We start from the raw sequence: 18,359 nt of genomic DNA, 5'->3' as shown, positions 1-18,359 counted from the left end.
AGGGTCCATTACATAGGCACAACAGACACTTCTCTGAATTCTCCTGGATAAAGTTGGGGTGACCCTATTAACAAAATGATCTGAACACCAAAAAGCACAAGATGGAAAAAATATTTTTAAATTGTTTTTCAAAAAATAAAAGTAGAATAGGAAAAAACTTCAAATTCGAGAAACCATTTCATATGGAATGGACATTAGCAATTAGTAAGTACCTGTATTTTATTTGTCTGAAGCAGACATGGCATTATTTAAAAATAGACAGTTTAATCATAGATGAAGCAGAATGAGATGCTTGTTAGTATAAGCTCAAAGGCAAAGAGTTAGTCCATCAAGTTAGTGACATCAAGTTAGTGAACTCTGTACCTTCTCCTATGAATGGGAGGTCTCCTGACAACATCCCCAAGAACTCGCATTGAACTGAAAATGAATGGTGGAAGAGGTCAGTGTCGAGTTGAAATAAAATGGATACAAACGCATGAAACATACAGACATCACACTGTGAAGAGACACAATCGCCAAAGAGAAATAGTTCAGGGAGTAAGGGAATGAAAGAATGTGGAATCAGGAAAATATCATGATCAAAAAAGCCCGATAATTTCTGAGAAGGGCTACTTTGCTCCCTCCTTGCTCCAAGGAGTTAATCAGGTGACCAAGAATGAGGTTTATTAAATTATAAAAGTAAAAGGATTTTTTAAAAAGGCCATTCAAAACTTTAAAAGGGTTTTCTTAAGACTCTACAATTCAGGTTACACTATATGCAGATAACACTATAAGAATTAGTCGAACTAATTAAAGTGAACCCTAACTCTCATTCCATTATCTCCAGAGGTATTGGGACAGTGGTGCTAAGCAACTCTAATGATAAACTCAAACAGGAGGTTCCATGGTATCACAAAAGTTGAAAATATAAACAATTTAGGTGATACGGTTCTAATCTTAGCTCAGTCCTAAAATCACCATGTAATCTTGGGCAAAATCATTTAATCTGAGCTTCAATTTCCTCATTGGAGCTACATGACCCATGAAGTCACATCTAGCTCAGAAATCAAAGTCATGGCAAAGGGATCCATAGTGGTTTATAAAGGAAAACAGATTATATATAAAATAAATCCTCATTTCTCAATGTTGTCATCATCTAAGACAAGTATATCCTGTCAAGAAGCTTCTCTTGCTTCAGGAAGGGAATTCTGGCTGTAGGGATCATTCCCCCAACCTTATTTTTTTGTGTGGTGTGAATGCTTAAAAAAAAAAAAAAAGTACAGCTTGTATAAAGCTGGGAAGGAAAGCTTTTAGAAACTGCTTTTTACATAATCTAGGATTTCAAATATATATAAAAACTGCACATCAGACAAAGCAACTGCTTATTTTTAAGCTTAGCATTCTGAACTCCACCCCAGAATAATACGGAGTTGTAGAAAGAGCGCCTGACCAGGAAACTGGAAACCTGGATCCCACTGACCTTGGGTAAATGATATAAACTACCTGCAGAGTCTCATCTGCAAAAATGGGGTTAATCCCACCTGACTCATGAAGAGGTTGCAAAATTACATGAGACAATGTGTTATTAAAAGAATCTGAAAAGGGTAGCAAGTCAGGAAGGTGTAAGGTATGATGAAGGCAGGGACTTTGTTCACCTCTGGGTCTCCAGAACGTAGAAATGCATAACATACAGGCGGTGCTTAATATATGTTGGCCAAATAAAAGAATAAATGAGTGAGTAAATGTGATCAGATTACATGTACTTAATAGCTATGAGTCAAAATATTAGGAGGTCAAGGAATATTTAAAAAGCAAACAAACCAATAATTGCTGCCAGTGAACCATTTATATCAATTGTTTTACAACTGTCAGCCTCCTCCCTTGGCTGCTTGTCCTCATTAAGAAAGTAGCTTTGGAGCAGGCACACCTTTGTACATACAGTAGGAATCATAGCACTTGTTCTTTACACTTAAAGCCATCTGCTTAAATTCATCTAGGTAGCCAATGGTCAGAAGCCAATCCAACTTTTCTTATAGCCTGCTTCCAAACTGAAGGTATGAGACTGGGTGGCACTTACAAGAGAGCCCCAAGACTGAGTGATACATGGAAAAATAGGAACAACTGAATGATTATTATGATCTCTTAAGGATTAAACACTGGTAATTTAGACTTCATCAAAACTCTCTGCACTAGAAACAGATGGCAATTTCTATGAAGCACTGTGAAGACTTAGATGTGTTGAGACTGTAAGAGTTCATGTTTATTTCTTAATTCAAAATTGACATGAAACTATTCCCCCCAAATTTTCTAATCTCTGAATTTCATCAACAAATCTGGCCTGAACAAATGCTACCATTTGTTAAACACCCACGTGACTGACATATTTCACTTGTAATCTTTATTATTACAAATATTCTGAAAGGCAGGTGTTTTACAGATGAGAAAGTTAAAGCTCAGAAGGGTCAAGTAACTTGCCAAGGTTATCCACATAGTAAGTTATAGAGCTAGAGTTTGAACACAGATTTTCCTGATTCCAAAGCCTATATTCTTTCTTCTATACCATGGTGTCTCCTAAAATCTTTTACTAATAATAACACCAAATCAAAAGCAAGCAGACACTGAGAGACTAGATAAACAGCCTGCCATCTCACCTCCGGTGGTTCATTTCTGCGTCACTGGCTGCGTTCTTCCCAGGACCCCAGCTGTGCCTCCGGAAAGGGGACAGAGAGCGCATAGAACTCCTCAGGACAGAGCAGTTTGCAGGCACTTCGGTGATGCTGTCCATCTCCTCCTCTTCCATCTCACCTGAGCCAGCAGGTTCACTCTCACTCTCTCGACCCTCAGCTCCTACCCCATGGTTGTAGAAACCATCAAGACATTGCTGGTCTCTGGACCTGTTCAAATTTGAAATCTGGGGGAGGGACACATCACTGCCATGAGAAGAATGTCGATCCAAGGACGCTGTGTCATCGGTGGAGGAACTGGATCCAGTGATATCACAGGCCAACTGTTCTTCCTCAGGCTGTAATGGAGAGAAAGCACGTATGGTTGGAAATGGCAGGACCAAGCGGACAGCTCTCTGTTATTCCCCATCGAGCCAATGCCTTTACAGTGGGTAGGACAGGCAAGATCACAGTTGGCTTCAAACAGATTTCTTTCTTAAAGCATGATCACAGATGGATTCAAACAGCCTCCAGTAAAGGTAGGGTCGAGGTCTATGCTCTTTTTACCCTTTTACTAGAGGTGCTAGATGGGAAGTACATCATTTTCCCTTTCTTACAGAGGAACAGATCTAATTCAAGTCAGTTTTTTTCAGTCAATACCATCAACTGAAATGAAGGGAAACTATGTCTTTGAGGTTTCTGCTTATGAAAACTCTAAATTCATACCATATAAAGTTTAGGTTTTCTTTGTTTTGTTTTGGTTTTTCTTACAAGCCTTAACTAAAAACAAGGTAGTGTGCATGGCTACAACAGTGATATACTGAAGTTTATATTCCAAAAGCAAGTCTAATTGTTTTCAGTAGCATTTTGAAAAATGCAGGATAGCTTTTTATCCCACCTAAAGTCTGCCACAAATGCCCAAATTCTGGGCACAAACACCTAAATGCAAGAAATCTATCCCCTTTTTTCCTTTAACTGAGTACTGGCTGAGTTTTATCGAGCCAAACTGTACACAAAATAATCAGTCCTAGCAATGCAGCCTTTGATAAAGTGATGATGCTCTTTCCCTGGCCAACTTCTAGAGCCTAACAGGAATTGTGCCATTTTGATCCCAGTGGCCTGACATTCTCTAAGTGCTGAAAGACACCAGAACACATAATTTGATGGGTGAGGGAAAGGTAAGCATCATGGCATTCAAAAAATAAATTTATCCAAAAGATAAGTAAAGTGTCTAAAAAGACACATGCTCAATTCTGTGTTACAGATGTGGGCACTGTACTATCTTAACACCTTTATTTTGCATTCTTATGGGATAGGGAGCAGGGAATAGAGAAAAGTATTCTGTGATTTTTTTTCCCCCTTCACAGTATTTCCCTAATTAGTCAGTCTACTCAGTTTTAATTAGGAGTAAAGAAACTTAGAGTTCTTCAAGAAAGATTTTAAAAATTATGGAAACTAATGAGCCCTGTTAGCTTTGAAACAGAAAACAACTCCCATACTAAAGGGAGTGCCACTTTAAAGGCTTAGCATAACACTTCAAAAGCACTCTACCCTCTGAAAGCATTCTTTATACCGCTGGGGCTGGATCTCACCAGCTCATATGAGCTTTTTTTCCCACCCTGTAGAATCCCGTTTCCTACGTTAATTGCTCTTTAAACGATGAGTGAGAGAAAGATGCATGGGGACCATTGGACAGTCAGAAATCTGAGGCCCAGACTGTCTCATGGGCTCCCCCACCCACCCCAAGTACAGGAGAAGCAAGATTTGAATGGAGGTTGATTTCAACTTTTAAACTGCCCTGTTCTGTTATCTTAAAAAAAAAGAAAACCAACCCTGTAAGGATAAGGTCAGCTTAAAAAAAAAAAAAAAAAAAAACCCACCCTGTAAGGATAAGATCTCAAAGTCAGTATCAGAAAAGTCCTCAGTGTTCCCTTCACTGGGCCACATTGTAAAATAAAACTATATGCTTTACCTAGTAGATTCTAAAACAGAGTAGGTCTTGTTTTAAAATAAAATTATCGATGACTCCTTTTAAGTTAGTGAGGATTGACCTGGGCATCCTGAAGTTTCTATTCCTGGGGCCACTCTCCACAGAAAGGAAGACTATAAATGGTCATGAATACCAACTTTAGAAGACAATTTTAGGATGTCTTAGCTTTTTCACTGTACTGTATTGAAAGTGTCCTCCTCAAATTCACATCCTTTTCGGAATGTGACCTTATTTGGTTGAGTCTTTGCAAATGTTATTCGTTAAGATGAGGTCATACTACACTAGGGTAGTTCGTGAATCCAAAAGGAGTAGAGTCCTTATAAGAAGAGACAGCAGCCCCTCTGATACATTGCTTTTAGGACCTCCTGCCTCCAAAACTATGAAAGAATACATTTATATTGTTTCAAGCCACCAAATCTGTGGTAATTGGTTACAGCGGTCCTGGGAAACTAAAGCTGCCTAAATGTCTAATTCTCAAAACAATACCAAGGGACAAGCAGAATGGGCATCAAAAAAGCAAAATGTGTGATGAGCCTGTTTTAAAACACACAAGCAAGGCTTCAAAAGATATGAAAGCTTTTGAGCTGAAGTTTCCATTTATCACACATTCTTCATACAAGTTAGCTCTTCTCAGTGTGAAAATGACTTGCAGATGGTAGAATAGGTATTTCTCTGTAAAAAGGAGAAATCTGCCTAGCATACAGCCTCAACATAGCCTTGTTCCTTGTGTGTACTATGGCATTTCTTGGTGTGTGCTTTTAACTCTGATTTTTAAAAAAACAAAAAACACAAAATAAAAGACCTGGGAGTTTTTTCATAGTAACACGTGATTTCTTTAGTTTTGCATTCCTGATCCTGATTTAAGAATTAGGTTCACACAGTATAATATTCTTACACTCAAGTATTTTTGTGAGCTAGCAGTTATTATCTGAAAAGGGAAAAATAGGACAAATTCAGAAATTAAGACTGAGCTCATTTATTAAGTACTGAGGCAAATGGTTTTAACTTTAGATTGAATCTAAAGAAGGCTCTAAACTACTTTTTTCCAAGTTTTTTTTTTAGCATTCTCAAAAGAATTTCCCAACTTCATCACATCTTTACACTACCTTTGCAGACCAGAAAGTAGTCAGTGGTGTAATGAGAAATCAAACCGGAGTATGGCCGTAGCCTTTCTATAGCTAGGTATGTGTCTATGGGTAAGTCACATGATGATCTTTAGATCTAAAGGTTAGAAATTAATATAAGGTCTGTTGAAAAGTATTGTCCATTTAAATCATGGATAACAGAGGAAAGAAGGAAAGCAGGTTTTTAAAACTTTTGAACTGTTTTTGCAATGTTCCCTTTCCAGTCCCTGAATTTGTTAGTGCTAAAGTTCTTAGAGATATCTGCCAAATAACAGATGTGAGAACTACTACTTCCACCATTTTCCTCCTTCCTCAAAAAAGTACCAGATTTTGGGGGATGCTGTTTTTTCATTTATATATATTAGAAAGGGGAAAAAAATTATGGTTTCTGACACAGACAGAATGTTCCATGCCTAATATTTGAAGTTCCTCTTAAGAGTTTTTGAGTTATATGTCAGTCTTTCTTCAGAGAGGTCTTTTCTCTTAAAATGTCTGCTAATTAAATGACTTTCAAGACTTAGGAAATTATTACTGATTGTCTGGAGGAATGGTGTCATGGGATCAGTTAAACTAACACATTTTTTAAAACTTAGATTTGAATCCATGTAAATCAAATGTACTAGTTAAACTGATCCCATGGTGCCATTCCTCCAGACAATCAGGAATAATATCCCAAGTCCCATATATATATATATATATATATATATATATATATATATATATATATATGAATACTTATGCATTTATATATAAATATATATAAGAATGAAAATATATGTATATATATTTTTTCATTCTTATAAACAAATGGTCAAAACACAATTGTGATGAGTATTAAGACTGGGTTAGGGCAGAGAAGTACAAGAGATGTTAAAAGGTGGAAACAGGAGAGAAGGGGTGGTTGGGAGTCACGTACGTATGCGAGAAAGCAAGCATACTAGGGAAACTAAGACCAAGTCTGTACCTGAGACTGACACACAAATCCTTCCTCTCTCGAGTTTTCATAATTGGTTTCCCTCCTGCATATAGGAGGACGGGAACACACACAAAAAACTATCATCTCTACCATCAGCTTCTCTCTCCTTGGGGTTTATAAAATTTTGAAAATCTGCACGTGGTTATCAGGCTAGAAAAACCCAATAGGAGTCAGAGAGAATGCCCTCTGAGCACTACAAAGGTGTGAGAGTGGCTGGTCTTTCCAACACTAGCCTTACACAGACAGTTCTGGCTTCAGGGGCAGGGGCTGAGTCCAACAGAGTGACCCAAGGATACTTGGCTTTTGCTTAATTTAAGGCCAAATAATCTAGGGAGAATGAAATTACAAAATTATTACATAAAAAAAGTTAATGTAAAAGTCCAAAACAAATGATGATGTTTATATAAAGCTTAAGAGAATCTATTACTTAAATATGTGTGCAGTATAACTATTATATAAATTTGAATAATAATTATTTACTGCATACTCACCATGTGTGGGGCTCTATACTAAGTGATTGCGATGTATGATTTCTTTTAATCCTCACAACTATTTGATTCAGTAGCTATTCTGATTCCCATTTTATAGACGAGAAAACTGAAGCTCAGTGAGGTTACATAATAAACTCAAGTTTCTAATTTAACTGATCTGGAGTAAGGGCCAGACATTTTTTCTTTGTCTTTGTTTTTTTCCCTTCTTCTTCTTCTTCTTCAAGCTCTCCAGGTGATTCTAGGTACAGCTAGGATTCAATCCTATTGCTAAAAACTACAGAGCTGTTACTGCAGCTGGGGGCAGACAAATCAATAACAAGATAGGACACAGATAGCAATAACTATAAAAATGTGATAAGTTATACTTCATCAAAATTTTAAAAATTCAGTTAATCAAGACAGCATTATCAAAGTGAACAGGCAGCCATAGAGTGGAAGAAAATATTTTCAAAACGTAAATCTAACAAAGGACTGGTATCCAGGATACATATATAGAATTTCTACTTCTCAACAACAAAAAGACAAACGATCTAATTTTTTTAATGGGCAAAAGAGATGAACAGACATTCCATAAAGGAAGATACACACAAGTGGCCAATAAACACATGAAAATGTGTTTAACATAATCATTAGGTGTCAAGGAAAAGCAAATCAGAAACATAGTGAGATACCACTACATGCACAACAGAAATGCTAAAGTCAAAGCAAAACAAAACAATTATACATGTTGGTAAGGACATGGTGCCACTATAATTCTCATTCTTGCTGTTGAGAATAAAAAATGGTACAAACACTTTGGAAAAAGGTCTGGCAATTTCTTATAAAACTAAACCTACACTTACGATATGATCCAGAAATTCCACTCCTGGGTATTTATCTAAGAGGAATGATACTATTTATATTTCATTTATATGAAGTTCTGAAATAGGAAAAATTAACCTGTGGTAGAAAAAAATTAGAACAGTTGCTGCCTCTAGTGGGTTGGAGAGGAGACAGACTGGGAAGAGGCATGAAAAAACTTTCCAAAGTGATATATCCTTATGGGGGTTTAGGTTACAAAGATGGGTGAATGCATTAATCAAAGGTCACTGAGGTACAGCTGTTATGGAAAACAGTATGGAGGTTCCTCAAAAAATTAAAGGCAGGACTAACTGCCATATATGATCCAGCAATCCCACATCTGGGTATATATCCAAAGGAAATAAAGTCACTGTCTTGAAGAGATATGTGCACTCCCATGTTCAAAGCAGCATTACTGACAGTAGCCAACACACAGAAATATCCTAAGTGTCCACTGACAGATGAATGGATATAGAATTATTCAGCCTTGAAAAAGAAGGAAATCCTGCCACTTGCGATAAGATGCATGCATCTTGAGGGCATCATGCTAAGTGAAATAAGCCTGACACAGAAAGACAAATACTGCATGATCTCACTTAAATGTGAAATCTAAAAATGTCAAACTCATAGTAACAGGGAGCATAATGGTGGTTACCGAGGGCTGGAGGGGTGGGGGAAATGGGAAGATGTTAGTCAAAGGGAACATACTTTCAGTTATGAGGTGAGTAAGTTCTGGAGACCTAATATACACCATGGTCAGTATAGTTAATAAAAAGGTACTGTATCCTTGAAATCTGCCAAGAAAGTAAATCTCAAGCGTTTTCACCACACACATAAAAAGTAACTATGTGAGGTGACAGATATGTTAGTTAGCTTGATTGTGGTAATCACTTCACAATGTATGTATGTAGTATGTATATAAGTATTATATATATGTGTGTTTATTTATATATATATATAAAAACAACATGTCATACACCTCAAATATATATGACTTTTATTTGTCAATTATAACTCAGTAAAGTTGGGGGGGAAGTCATTGAATGGTACTCTTGAGACTGCATATTTCATTGTATGTAAATTTTATAAAAAAACAAAAAACAAAAACCGTATAAACAAATGCTGAATTCTAAGTATTTAGGGGTGAAGTGTATTGATATCTGTAAGTTATTCTGAAGTGCATCAAAGAAATTAGATGAACTGGTAGGTGGAAGAATGAGAGACAGATGCATAACTATGTAACAAAGCAAATATAATAAAAAGTTAATTGTAGAATTTAGGTGGTGGATGTTCACTGCACAATTCTTCTAACTTTTCTGTTTTAGAATTTTTAAAATAAAATGTTGGGGGAAAAAATGCCTGATTGGCTTTCTTAACCAGTGTTACACCATATAGGTATGATATAGATATGTGTATAGAAAGGTGTAAACATTATATACACTTATATACATAGAAATATAGAAATAGCTATGCATTTTATATCTTATTACTACACCTGAAGGAATCATGCTTAATATTGCCAAAATACTAGTCCTTTAATTTTCATTCATTTACTCGTCAAATACTTATAAATTATTATCTATTATATTATACACAGGGCACTCTGCCATGTGCCTTGGAAATAAAAGCTCATATTTTAAAATCCTAATGTATGCCAATCACTTAATCCATTTATGTGCGATACTTTATTTAAGTATCTGATAGCAAGCATCAGCCCTGCTTCACAGTTCTGAAATTACAATAATTTCAATACTTATGCATAAGTGATAATAGTTTTTCTAATTTGGATTCTGTAAACATATTTACTTTTATCTCTAAAAGTTTAAAATAAAAGGTAAATTTTTGGCTTGGTGTTTAAGTACTTTAGAGCAAACTACAGCATATGAAATAAAGGATTTTCCTTTAAGCGTTAGCATCTTAGGGGAGTTACTTTGATTTTCTTAATCAATTGTGGGTATGTCTTATAACTTGGAGGAAAAAACAAGGTGTAAGGGCTTTACTTTATCTCTGGGAAAAGAGGCAGCAACTATTAGTATTTTCTGTGGCCTTCAATTATCTTTTTGGATAACAGAGTGGCCCAGATTGTATATTTTATGATCACACTTTTCTTTCTTAGCTAGTGCCAGAAAGCATCCTAGGACTTCTTCTCACATTAAAAACAAAATTAAAATTTTATGCTGTTGATCTATGGAAAAGAAAGAACTTAGAAACGAGCAAGTATCCATAAGAATAAACATGAAGTTCGCAACACTCACCAAAGAGTCATACTTGCCAGGAGGCAGGCATACTGAGTGGAAACATAAGGTTAAGTGGAAAGTTCTGACAAACACCGCGCAGGCTAATGTTAAAGAGACCTCTGTTAAGGCCAGAGTCACACAAGTGGCTGCAGGAAGTGACCTAACGCACCACTCATGGTTCGCAGAAAAGGATGTTGCAATGCCTTGCCTACAGATTATTTTTTAGAGAAGGGAGAGTGGGAGGGCTGCAGCCTGAGAATCAACTCTGGGACAGTCTGATGTTTCACAGTACATGTTGTGTGGATGACTACAGAGGAAGGCTTTTAAGGAAGTAGCTGATGGCCTGTCTGCCACTGCCATGCTTCTATATAAAGCACTGGTTATTAAAGCAGGTGTCTGGAGATTGAGAGCAAAATAACAGAAAATGAACAGATTTCAGAGTTAGGGCTAGGTACAAATCTCAATTTTGTTACTTACCAGCTGAGTAATTTTGAGTAAACTTCTTTACCAATCAGAGCCTCTATTTCCTCAGGAGTATAATGAAGATAAAACCACCCACCTTGCAGGGTTGCTGGGAGCATGAAGTGTGATCACATACGTAAAAAATTCTGTTCAGTGCCTAGTATAAAGTAAGCATCTTGTACACATGAGTCTGTCTGTCTCCTTTTCCCTTCACATGTAAACCCTGGGTTTTATGAATGCTAGAGAAAACATTATTGCAAAACCCCTCTGTCACTAACAACCGTGGTAGAGCGGAGACACTAAGAGGAAGGACCCTCCAAATCTCGCCCCAGGCCATCAGACATTCTTCTGTCAGCGTGAAGAAGTGAAAGTGCATCCGCCATTTCTAGACTTCCTGAGGCACCCCAGTATGAAATGTTGTTAAAAGTTTATTCAGGGATATGCTTCAACCTTTAAAAATTGTATCTGTCCAGTCATCCTGAAAAAACTGCCAAATCTAGCACTGGCCATTTGTATGAACAATCTCCTAAGTGCTTTTGGCAGTTCGAATAATTAGGTAAAATGTAGTAAATTCTAATTCTCCTTAGCTAGGAAAATCATTCAATTTAGTAACCAGAAATAACTATCATTCTGCAGAGATGGTAACACCCAGGGCAAGCTGTCACGCACCTAGGAGGTTCAAGCAATTATTTCTTAACGGAGACTTTGCAATTTGTTAAAAACTTCTTACTAAGAAAATTTTCACACATATATAAATGTTTAGCAAATCCTCATGTATCCATGACCCAGCTTCAGTGATTACTGATGACTGTTTTAAAGCTGGAACTTGGAGATATTATCTAATTTATTTATCTCGGACAAAAGCAATACATTTTTAAAGACACGCACCTTCGGAATGGTATTCCCCTTGCGGGGAGGCGGACACTTTAGGAGTCCTTACAATGAAAACCTCAAAATCACAGTGGAACTTACCTAAATTCTGTTGGTTAAAAAAAAAAAAAAAAAAAAAAAGATCATATTGGTGTCCCTCTCCCTAAATAACTTCAGAGAAGGACAGATCCTCCAAGTTGTGTGGACTTTTTACTTTATAGAATCCCTGCTATGAGTAACAATTCCATGAGTCTTTCCAAGGCCCTCTGGAAGACAACGACCACAGGGAAAAGGAACGAAGAAAAGGGCTAGGGGAGGCCAAGCGGGCATATGAGAGCCGCTGAGCAAAAATGAAGGGAAAGTGAAAGTAAATGCACAGAGGCTTAAATACATTCCAGACCAGAGTCCCATAACAGTAAGCCTTCTTCTAGTGTAACTTTTAAACCCAGCATCATCACACTGCCTTGGAGAACCTAATCAGCCACTAACCCAACTGCTCTCATCACTTCTCCAAAGTCATCGTGAACTCTCACAAAGGCATCTGCACAGCTGCCATGTTTCTGTCCCCTCAACCACTCTCTATTATAAAGACAAGCACTTGTGGCATATAACTGAGTACCATTTGCTGATCCTGCTGTGGGAAAGGCCTCTATTCTTCTTAGGAGACAAAACCAACCTTGCTGCAACCAGATACAGACATAAGCAAAAGAAAGCAACCCCCCCCCGACTCTCTTAGAGCCTCAAATTATATGAAAACACGAGGTGATTCATGTGGATGGGCTTGGCTTTTCACTAGTGAGAAAGCTTGGATTCCTGAGCTGAGCTCTAGAAACTTCCAATTAAGCAGGCTCGATGAGGACGGGTGACATCACCAAGCTCAGCAGCGAGCTTCAGGCCTAAACACATTAATCAGAAGGCTCTGTGGTTAATTTATACACATGACGTCATACAGTCTGAGCTGTGGTTCCTTCCTGCCCCATGAGAAGTATTCACTGTCATCTGATTTAATTCACGTTAAAGGAACTTCCATTTCTTTAGGTTTCAATGTGAGCTTCAAAAACTGTACGTAACCAGCCATTATTCTACAGAAAATAAAGTGGCCAAGGCCTCTTTCTAAGGCCTGGCAACCTGGAGCTTCATTCTCTGAAATGGAGCATTTACACTTCTCTAAGACCTGAAGAGAAGCCCTGTAAGGCTAGTAGGAGTCACATCTTACTAGCAGGAGTCACACATTGAGGCCAACAGTACCTTGGAGAAGATAATGCTGTCCACTTCTTCACTGGGTGAGTGAAAGAGGTCAGAATCACTCCCAGATTCTCTTTTAAGGACACCTTGTTTTGAGGCACACTCTCTGCCCAATCCAACATCCAGGAAGTTATCACATTCTGAAAAAGAAAATTTGTTCAACCACTGCTTTAAAAAAATAAATCAGTTTCTTTTCATTCCAGCCTTTTAAATCAACCAACTGATCAATCTCCCTCCCTCCTCAAACTAAGAAGCTGTAAAGGACACAGTCGAATTAGTAGCTTTCAATTCTCAGTTGATACAGTTACTACAGGACAACCATGAGTTTGTCATGTAAACCACAGGTACAGAAAGATAAAACAATGATTTAGAACCATAATTCCACCTATGTATTTAAATAATGATCTTTTCCTCCCAGTAGTTACAGAATTTATATCTTTTGCTACCAAAATCAGAAGTTCCTTATTAGGAAACTGTGATAGGTTTTGTGGGCAATTTCTGTTTTGAGACTTAAGTTCTTTCTGGAAACTTGTTACTTTATCAAAGTACCAAGATAAAAGACAAAGGGGGAGCATAACTAATAAAATGTATCCGTGTATTAAACTCACGGGTTCTATTAAGCAATAACAGAAATATAACTATTTAAATTCTCCTACCTTAAATAGATCTGACATTGGATGAATAATGTGATGAAGAAAAATATATAATCTAGAATCTGTTTTCAGTTCAACAACTAGGATATGGACTCTGGTGAACCAGACAGAGGGGGCCTTGATAGAAATATTACATTGGTACATCTAGGGATTCTAAAGATTTGTATGCTTAAATTAGCAAAGTATTTAACCCATTCTCTTCTTTAACTCTGTAAACAAAAAGGACATGTGACCTGATAACAACAGAGATAAAAATATCTCTATGTACATAGTGAAACCAAGAAAGACATCAACCTCCTTCAAGAAGTTTTGAAGAATGAAGCGTTTCCATTCTAGTTAGCATTATGCATGATTTGGAAAAACATACGTATGTTTATCAAACCTGATTTGGAAAAACATACATATGTTTATCAAACCTGTAGGTGATACTAAGTGATGAGGGACACAGTAGATAACTTGGCTACCTAGCAGTTCATGAGAACTCTACCTGGAGATTTTGCTTGAAAGCAAATTCAAGGAGTTGACAATACAAGGTTATGGCAAAACAAACAGAAATACTCATAGTTTTAGGCTCTATTAAGAGACAATGCACCCAAATCCAAAATGGGGACAGTCTGGCCAGTATGTGCCACCAACACTGCACCTATACTCCTAAATATTGATAAATTAAATTAAAACACTGATAAACAAAAATGCATGCATGGTAATGAGGTCACCATGAGTGGAAACACCTGAGATACATTCAGGTTGCAGAGGAGCCTGAAGAAAATGTGTCTGAAGATGGCTGCAGATTTGCCCTCTGCCATTCAGGAGGGAGAACAAAGCCCACCAAGTGGAAGCCAGAGCTTCACTATAACGCGGCTTCAGGCCATAGGCTGGCAGCCTTAGAAAGTCATGAGGCTCGTTCACCAGAAGGGCTGGAGCAAAGGCTGAGTGACTGTCGCAAGACATTTCAAAAAAGCTGTCTGCGCAGAAGTGGAAGTGGAGATTGAACTAGACGACCCCTAATGTCTCTTTTAATTTTTATAGTCTATGCTTAGACAATAAGTGTGTGTGTGTGTGTGTGTGTGTGTGTGTGTGTGTGTGTGTACACAGGTCTGTGTTCAGAGATAATGAGAAGATGAAGTTTTTCTTATCTAAATTAACTAATAACTGATCATCAATCAATAAATAATTTGCCCTGCATTAGCCCGGAATCTTAGAGGAAGGGTCAAAGAGCCACTGCATTGATACAGGTCATGAATCACTTGTCAGTAAAATTACCTTTTCTATTAGTTAGGCATTTGACTAGGTATTGGGAATTATCCAAATAAAAAGAGATGCCTAATGTTGGTGTCTATGTGGGGGGGGCAGTAGTTTGCAATTTTGTAGTAGAAATGAATATATTAAGAGGTAATTTCAACACAGAAGTACAGAAAGGATGCCATAGGAATAGAGGCACGGCCCGCAGATTAATCTGAAGATGTTTCAGTTAAAGAAAAAATTACCTTGGTCCATTTCAGTCTTGGTCCAAACTATTTCTGAGTGTGTTAGTTAATGGGAATAGCCTTGCCTTTAAAAGACTTGAAGTCATGGGGATTTTGGAGTTTTGGTCCCTTTTTCCCCACATCCCAGAGTATGTACTAACTTAGGTGGAGCTGGTGGCTGTGATTTTTCTACTTGTTCCCCCCACACCTTTTCCCCACTTGGAAAAATCAAAAACTCCACTCCATGGATGAGGGGAAAATAGGGGGACTGGCCAAGGAAAGAAAGGGCTGCCGCAGCAACTATGCTAACGTACTAGCTGTCCAGCTGGCAGTCAAACAGACCACGTCCCAATTCCAGACCTGGAAAACAGAGCAGCTCAAGACATTCTAATGGAAAATCCACGGGGAAGATCCAGACTCAGCCCTGGTAGGAATACCTCACCCAGAAAATAAATCCAAGCCAGCACTACAAGGGACCACAAACCGAGTGTGGGATGAGAATCTGCTGCTGTGATACAATGTTGGTTGGTGAGCTGGGGCGGAGGGAAGACTATGAAAACAAGGAACAAGGAAGAGAAAAGGACCTTAAGCCATTATGAAACCCCACAAATGGAAGTGGGGGGGACCCTAAGACAGAGCTAATCTATACCCCATTTCACATGTGTTGACAAGTTCTCAAAATGAATGAAATCTTTCCTTTCTTCTTACATGCCCCCTTCCTAAGGAATAAAGTGGAGCAGCAAACAAAGGTATAAACAGGAACGAATGATCATTGGTTTCAGAGTGAGGCTGATGTGGCTCAAATCTGGATCTGAATACTTACAGCAAAAAGATCCCAGGCAAGAAGGAATTTGACCCTCTAAGTCTCCATTTCCATACCAATGAAATGGGATGATTTGTACCTCCCTAAAATAGTTGTAGGAATGGTTAGAAATAATTTATACATATAGTAACCAGAACTCCGCCCCTGAGTACACAGCAGGCAAGCGGTAAACATGCGTAAAATGGAGTTAAGGCTTCATTAAACTGTAACGTGTGATTTGACAAGTATCCAGTAAGGACATTACACCTTGAGGTGGGCCAGCCCCATTTTATGACCCATATATAAATCTGTCTATAACTTTTGTGTCCTGAGCCACTAGCTTTTTAAAAGCTAACAAAATGTGTACTTTTAAAGTGCTATCTAGTCTTTTAGGTTTCAATTATACATATGTAAACAAATTATAGTTGGGGAAGGGTAGGAAAACTTACCAGCAGCCCACTCACTGGGCTTTGCTGAACCATGTTAATCATAATGCATCTGTATTTATTCCTATTTAAATAGGTTTGCATTCATCCTGGACTGAAGAGTATACAAAGTGATTTTAAATGTTACTATCTTATTTAGTCTAACACTATTGCTCTCTTGAGCTGTGTTTAAAAGTAAAAGAAAGAAACCTACATGACTGAAAGTACCTAGAATTCACAAAAAACTATGCCTAAAATAAAAATCTCAGGTCTGAAGTTCAGAAGCATAATCCAGATCTTGGGTTTTGATAAACTGAAGTTTAAAAAGAATCACTCTAAAAAGACCAAAGTCTTTTGGGGGCTGGGGTATGGAGAAGGTCAACAAAATTCAAGATTATGCCCTTGGGAAAATGCTCAGGGGTTCAAAATTCATTTCCTTAAACGAGTAAAATAAACTGCAGCATGTGAAGAAACTTCCTGTGAATATTCAAATTATGAGGCAACCTCTACACAGCAGACAATTTCACTGCTTGAGTGGTTGAGAGTAATTACGCTTTTAGAAAAAGCCCCAAACAGCTTAAAGAACCAATACATAGTAAGAACTATACTTTTAAGTAGAAGATTCTAGGGGGTAGAGATAGGGAAAATGTAAGTTAAACCTGTGAACAAGGTCAGTCTTATAATATTTGGAGACCCGAAACACAACTACGGCATAATAATATCCTTTAACCTCTTTCTCCACGTGAGAGAAAAATAGAAAAAAAAAATTTCATATTTGTTCTGACACTTCCTTTGGAGCAAAGTCAGAGGATTGAGAATCAGTAGGAAACTTCTCTGGAGATAGAGGATTTGAACCATCTGTCTTTAAATTTAATACTACTGCAGGACATCCACAGCTAAACTGTCTCTAAAAGACCAGTAAATGAAAACTCTGTAATTTTTAAAGCAGGTCAGTGAAAATTGGAAAGGTTAACAGAGGTTTTGTTGGGTAAAGTCGACTCAAGAGCCCCAAATGCAAATTACCAGCTGCAAGAACAGGCACAGAGACTTCAGTTACTCACCAGGTCATTCAGACTCTTCCCTTAAAAAAGGCCAGTAAGGCTTTAGGGATGGAAGACAATAGAGCACATAGACATTAGGGAACGTACCTTACGTCACAGTGAATTAGTGGCTAAACTTGGATAAAAAGTTGGGATTCCTAACTAACCACAGATCATGTGCTGTGTCATTAACCAGCAAGGTCTTAAGAGCATTTTACCCTCATCCAATGTTACTAATACCTCATGGGTGCTTAAGGAAAGACTCAATTGCTGACAATACTTCCAAAGATTATGGCTCTCAACCTTGGCTACAAAGCAGAGGAACCAACGGAGCTTTTAAAGATTCTGATGCCCAGACCACACCCCAGCCCAATTAAATCAGAATCTCTAGGGACAGGACCCAGAGATCACTACATTTTTAAAGCTCCCTAGGACTTCTGGGAAAGATGGCGGAAGAGTAAGACGCGGAGATCACCTTCCTCCCCACAGATACACCAGAAATATAGCTACACGTGGAACAACTCCTACAGAACACCTACTGAACGCTGGCAGAAGACCTCAGACCTCCCAAAAGGCAAGAAACTCCCCATGTACCTGGGAAGGGCAAAACGGAGAGATTCCCGCACAGAGGATCGGTGCGAGAGGCTTGTCTGCTCGCCTGCCGGGGCGGGCAGCACTGGAAGCTGAGGCTCGGGCTTCGGTCAGAGCGCAGGGAGAGGACTGGGGCTGGCGACGAGAACTCAGCCTGAAGGGGGCTAATGCGCCACAGCTAGCCGGGAGGGAGTCCGGGAAAACTCTGGAGCTGCCGAAGAGGCAAGAGACTATTTCTTCCCTCTTGGTTTCCTGGTGCGCGAGGAGAGGGGATTAAGAGCGCTGCTTAAAGGAGCCTCACAGACAGGCGCAAGCCGTGGCTGAAAGCGCGGAGCCCAGAGACGGGCATGGGACGCTGGGGCTGCTGCTGCCGCCGCCAAGAGGCCTGTGTGAGAGCAGGTCACTGTCCACGCCCCCCTTCCGGGAGCCTGTACAGCCCGTTACTGCCGGGGTCCCGGGATCCAGAGACGGCTTCCCTGGGAGAACGAACGGCGCGCCTCGGGCT

General features: G+C 38.7%; 1 protein-coding gene across 10 annotated transcripts in view; it reads right to left on the bottom strand.

Annotated features, from left to right (window-relative positions):
- The window catches only part of LOC308614814 (A-kinase anchor protein 13-like), a 360,148-nt gene that overhangs the window by 84,619 nt on the left and 257,170 nt on the right, over positions 1-18,359 (bottom strand). For 8 of the 10 annotated variants that reach the window (XM_081229549.1, XM_081229552.1, XM_081229551.1 and 5 more), the window contains exons 10-12: positions 12,881-13,017; positions 2,631-3,001; positions 364-417 (exon numbers count right to left, since the gene is read on the bottom strand). In XM_081229549.1, coding sequence (XP_081085675.1) covers positions 364-417; positions 2,631-3,001; positions 12,881-13,017 — 562 coding nt within the window. The remainder of the gene's footprint in view (positions 1-363; positions 418-2,630; positions 3,002-12,880; positions 13,018-18,359) is intronic. The other 2 variants (XM_081229555.1, XM_081229550.1) reach the window with 1 other exon arrangement.

This window comes from Mesoplodon bidens (genome assembly GCF_964165515.1).
Source record: "Mesoplodon bidens genome assembly, chromosome: 3".
NCBI classification, from domain to species: domain Eukaryota; kingdom Metazoa; phylum Chordata; class Mammalia; order Artiodactyla; family Ziphiidae; genus Mesoplodon; species Mesoplodon bidens.
The sequence above is the reverse complement of the archived record's forward strand: the minus strand, read 5'-3'. Positions and strand labels throughout refer to the sequence as shown.